Source organism: Rattus norvegicus, chromosome 2 (genome assembly GCF_036323735.1).
Source record: "Rattus norvegicus strain BN/NHsdMcwi chromosome 2, GRCr8, whole genome shotgun sequence".
Lineage (NCBI taxonomy): Eukaryota > Metazoa > Chordata > Mammalia > Rodentia > Muridae > Rattus > Rattus norvegicus.
In genome coordinates, this window is record NC_086020.1 from 245,302,596 (window position 1) to 245,308,114 (window position 5,519).

General features: G+C 49.0%; 1 protein-coding gene across 3 annotated transcripts in view; it reads right to left on the bottom strand.

Annotated features, from left to right (window-relative positions):
- Positions 1-2,380, bottom strand: part of St6galnac3 (ST6 N-acetylgalactosaminide alpha-2,6-sialyltransferase 3) — a 515,349-nt gene extending 512,969 nt beyond the window's left edge. The window contains exon 1 of one of the 3 annotated variants that reach the window (NM_019123.2): positions 2,244-2,350. In NM_019123.2, coding sequence (NP_061996.2) covers positions 2,244-2,261 — 18 coding nt within the window. In that variant the 5' untranslated portion in view covers positions 2,262-2,350. Of the gene's footprint in view, positions 1-2,243 lie in introns of all 3 variants that reach the window. The other 2 variants (XM_039102131.2, XM_039102132.2) reach the window with 2 other exon arrangements.
- Between the last annotated feature and the right edge of the window lie 3,139 nt (positions 2,381-5,519).

Sequence of the window (5,519 nt, forward strand, 5' to 3'; positions counted from 1 at the left end):
GCACAGAAGGAGTTCTTCCTGTTCAGAACTTGTGCTCCCCACTCCACCTAGTGTAGCTTTCTAAAGATGGCACAGGCTACCAGGATCCTCAGGGACCATCTAGGACCAAGTAGGTCCAGCCTGCACCCAGCAGGCAAGAGTAGCCCAGAATGACCATGAACGTGATCTGGGCATGAACATGACCCAGTGCATTTACAGACCACGACACCATGTTGCACAAGGTTACCACTAAAAAGGTAAAAGAAAAAATGTTTAAATGCACCCCACTGCCCATGGGTAGCAGGAATTGAACAGTATAAGGACCCCTGGAGTCGCCCCAGAATAGTTTCAAAGTGCGAAGACAGTGTAAGATTTGAGTTGGGGTCCAGGTCCACTCTGTCCTCAACTTTGAGTTTAAGAAACTCAAGACTCTTTGCCTAAAAAGTGGAGTTTCGCACAAGAACACTGGCCCTTCAGGCTGATGAAGGAACCAGGTTATATCCTATGGGAAGACTGAGGGTTCGGAATGTCATAACTAACTCGTCATTACTAAACATCAGGAAAGCAGTGGCATTATGCACCTGTACCCCCCTAAGTCCTTCCCCTCCCTACTCAGCCATCTCCATAGCACCTTGACAAAGTATATGTGACTGTCTTGATCTTCCGTTGAAGAAATTAGTATTCAGAGAAGTGTAACTTGTCCAAGGAGGCCACACAGGTGACAGGAGGCAGAGGCAGAATTCAGACGAATACCTTTGATCTTTGCTCATCTTCATTCATGGTTAGGGTTTGAAGGCAAATAAGGAGGGGCTTGTGGCAGAGCCTCCGAGTGAGGAACGACAGTACAGGATTAGATCAGATCTATGTGTGTCTTTGGATTAGCACTAAAGATGCCTCGAGGGATCTGGGGATATGGCCCCAGACACATGCTTGGCATTTGTAAGGCTCTGGGTCCAATCACCAGCACCACACCAGATCACACATACACACCAAGGCGGAAGATACATGGCAAGGGAGAAACCAATAAAGACACCACCGACAACAGTACAGGCCAGGCTCCTCAGTTTCCTTTTAGCAAATGACACAAATAAATAAAGACGATGCTATGACCTAGTTCCAGTTCCTGTGAGTTCAAGTTGTATTCTGCGGTATGGATGGATTACTTCCTCCTAACTTTGCCACCCTTGGCCACATCCCGAAAAGCGCTCCAACACAAACAGCAAGTTCAGGAAAGTCAGTCAGAGGAAGTGTCTGCTGCCTCACTTCATGCGGGGGGTGGGGTGGGGTAAGGATGACTTGGAACAACTACAACAGCAGCCCAATCCTGTATCAAGTGCTACACAGCACCTGTATCAAGGACACAGGACTGTTATCTGTGTTGCCCTTGGTCACACAGCACCTTTGCCGGGCTGGGAACCAAACACCTTTTTCCTCTCAGGGATGGGGGAGCCTTCATGCTGCTCATGTTTTGATCCATGAAGTCAGACTGGGCAAATGAATAACTGCAGTAAGGAAAAAACAAAACAGCCTGCGGAGTGAACTTTCCCAGTGAGTTGGAAACGAATCTTCCTAGGCAAAGTCCTCACCAAGTAGGTCCAACCCAAAGTCTTCAAGCCTGTGGCTAAGGCAGGCACTAGGAATGAACCAGGACTCGAAGGAACTCAGTGAAACAGGGCTGGACTCTGAGTACGTGTTGTCTGTTCACATGTGAGCTTAAGGAAGTCCAAGGTTCTACCTATTTCCATTCAATGAACTTTTCCAACTGAAGTCTCGGGCGCATCGAACTAGTTCCCCAGAAAACTCATTCCTACAGGGCTACCTGTGGACCCAGAAGTTTATGTGTTCCCAGGACCAAAGGCTGAGAACTCTCTGCACCCTCTCTTCCTCTTCTCAAACGCTGCGCCCCTCACCCATGGCGAGCCACTCCTTTTCAGCCCACGGCCCCCCACAGGCCGCGGGCTGCCCTGACCCAAGGCTCCGAGCACCCTCTGCTCCGCCTGCTATACCCATCATTCGGCACGCCGCCGCGCGCTCCCTGCCCAGCTCCTTCCAGGCAGGAGCCAGCCGGCAGCAGCGCAGGCAAGGAGTCTGTGCCCAACGCACATTGCAGTCTCCCACCCAGATGCCTTGGCCAAAGGAACAAAAAGGAAGCCGACGCCAGGAAGAGACGGGCGGGCTGAGGATGCGGCGGGACCGCGGCGGGCTCCACGCCTCTGCGCACCCAGCAGGCGGAGCTCGCATGCGGCCCACAGCCGAGCGGTTACCTTGAGGATGCAGGCCATGGCGCTATGGATCGACCCTGTGGCTCGCTGCACCTCGGCCCCGCAGCTGGACCACTCCAGCCCACATTCCCGCAGAGCGAGCCGGGCCGCGGGAGCTGCGCGCTCAGGCCCCACCCCCGAGCCCCGCCACTGGCTGGCGCCACACGAGGCCCCGCCCCTAGTCACGTGCCCTCCGTGCAGCCCGCAACTGCTTGCTACTCCACCGCTGCTACTACCTAGCCTTTTCCCCCCAAACCCTTGTGTAGATGAAGGTATGCAAAGCCCGGCTTGCATCAGACCCAGATTTTCATAACCTGAGGACAAAAGGTGGCCCTTTTCAGCTGCACTCGCCCATCAGAGAACCCACAACTGTGACACTTTCCAAAAAGTTAGCTTTGTTTGGCACCACCCCTACGCAGGCATGGGGCCCATCACAGGATTCTTCGAAAGCAGCTGGAAGTGCCCAGGGCAAGCCCTTGGCTCTGCAGAATTCTGTGGTGTGCTTCTCTTGTCATGACTGATTGTCAATCTGAAAGCACAAACAGTTAGCTGAAAGAATGGAAACTGTTCGTGTCCAAAAAAGAAGCCATAATCTTCACAGAATTTGGCATTGTGCACAGCATGTGTAGCATATTGGGCACATAAACATATGCAGCTGTGAATGTTGTTTTCTGTTGCAAGTTGTTCCTGAAATGCCTATATACATAAAGATACAGTGTATAAAGATAATGCTCATGTGTGTACACGTATGTACAGAGTATGATACACAGGACTTTGCTACTCACTACTACAATCTTGGGATTTAGAGAACTCAGTTAAAATTTCAACAGCCAAGTTACATATTAGCTTTCTTCTTAAGTCTGGACATCTTTGAAGGTCCTTTTCAACCATCCACCTTGAACTGTCATGTTAAAGCACACTGTGCCACATTTGTCCGAGAGGTGACATGGGCAAAGAGGAATTGGTCCTCTCTGGTCCTTAGTGAATCTATGTGTGACAGACAATAAGGAAAGGTTGCTTCTCAAAGCAGCCCTGCTAAGAGAACATGCATTTCTATCAGGAGAGGTCATGCCCAGAGGGAGGAAAAGTCTGTAAATGCATGAATTTCTGCAGCCCGGTAGTCATGGAAGTCTTTAAATTACCCACCCCACCCCCAAACATCTACCCTAAAGTAATCCCCCTTGGCAGATTAGCTGGCCTGCACAGCACCGGAAGCATGTGACCTGAGAGCGACTGAGGGTCATGAGATGGCTCACACACCAACAGACAGGAATTGTTCACGGGAATTGGCATGTTATGTTGCTGCTGGGGACATTCAACACTCCGAGAGAGCCAGGAGGAATCTCAGGAAAGATACTGGAGAGACTAGAGCCCTGTTCAAACTGCCTGTGCTCAGGCAAGCTCTGTCTGTCTCCAGGGCGACTGCACTCTGCTCTGTTGTCCTCTCCCTCCCTCCCTCCCTCTGCCTCCCAGGGGCATGTATTTTACAAGTACGATTTGATGAAGATCACATACTTTAAACTGCAGCTTTAACAAATGGTCTTAGCAGGTGCACTGGCAAGTTTCATGTCAACTTGACACAAGCTAGAATCGGCGGAGAGACGGGAGACTCAACTGAAAAAAACAATGACTCCATAAGATCAGGCTGTTGGCAAACCTGTAGGGCATTTTCTAAAATAGTGATTGATGTGGGAGGGTCAGCCCATTGCGGATGGGACCACCCTAGGCTGGTGGTCCTGGGTTCTGTAAAAAAGCAGGTTGAGCAAGCTATGAGGAGCAAGCCAACAAGCAGCACCCCTCCATGGCCTCTTCATCAGCTCCTGCCCCCAGGTTCCTGTCCTCTCCTCATGTTGCTTCTGGTCATGGTGTTTCATCACAGCAATAGTAACCCTAAGTGGGACAGCAGGCCAGGAAAACTCAGCAGACATTTTTATTTCTTTCATCAGGACACTCACATCACCAGGTATACATGGAGGTTAGAGAATAACTTCTACCAATTGGGCCTAGAGCTTGAAGTTGGGTGGTCAGGCTTGGAGGCAAGTACCTTTGCACACCAAGTTATTCTAGACCCCACATTCATTCATTCATTCATTCATTTGTTCACTCATTCATTCATGTAAGTTTTTATTAATCTGATTAACTAGAGGGGAAAAAAGTCTTTAAGTTACTACAAGACCTACTAGCAATAAGAGATTGTTTTTTGTGGTCTGTGATATCAGGCCAAGATCATCAATCATAGTAAAGAGGAAAAATATGAGAGACGGATGACACAGGGAGCAAACTGCTAACAACGAAGGAAAATCTGTATACATGCAAGGTAACGTATGGATTGAATAGGTTATAGTTAGGGATATATGCATACAACTATTGGGTTCTTTTAAAGAGGCCGTGATTTGAAGAACAGGGTGTGTGGGGACGAAAGAGAAGAGAGAAATTTTGTAATTATATGTAGGATGATGTCACAGGTGAGGCAGGTACAGGATAGAAGGAGGCCTGCCATTGGAGGAGAAGAAAGGATGGGCGGGAGAGAAGTTTGAAGGAAGAGGAGGATACTGGGAGAGAGAGGAGAGGAGACAAGGAGGGAAAGAGAAACTTTGGCAGGACAATATGGCGGGTGACGTTAAGATTCTGCTCTGTGTATTTACAGGTTGTTATTAATGTTCTCAAGGGATGGATGGTACCGGCTTTGTATGTTTAAGTGGGCAATTATATCTTACCAATTGGATCTAAGATTATTGTGTTGTGTGTTCTTTTATGTGAGGGTTTGAGTATAAGAAAGTGTGCGGCTGGGCTGTGTTTCCGCCAAGATATAGCAGATATCTTGGGGCACCACAGTGAGGACCTAGCGGGGTAAAAGACAATTACTCCTTTCTATTTTATATATTTTTACAACAACAATTATAATCTCAAAAATAAAAAAGCACCCCTTCCAAGAAGAAGTAGATGAGGGGGAGGAAGGAGGAGAGGAAAAGATGGTTTGAGCACACCTCTCTCTCTCTCTCTCTCTCTCTCTCTCTCTCTCTCTCTCTCCACCCCCTCTCTCCCTCTCTCCCCCCTCCCCTCCCCCCTCCCTTTCTCCCTCTCTCTCTCTCTCCAGAAAACCTGCATTATACCTGGGAAGGGCCAGTGGACTCTGGTGAACCAAACTGATGAGCATTTCCTTGCTTGGTGAACTTAACCGAGCCTCTCGGCTTCTCTCTAATCTTTATATGGCAGTCTGTATGTTTAACTCTGCCTTAGCAGCGTTAAAGGGGAGTTCATTCACCTCAATTCCCAGCA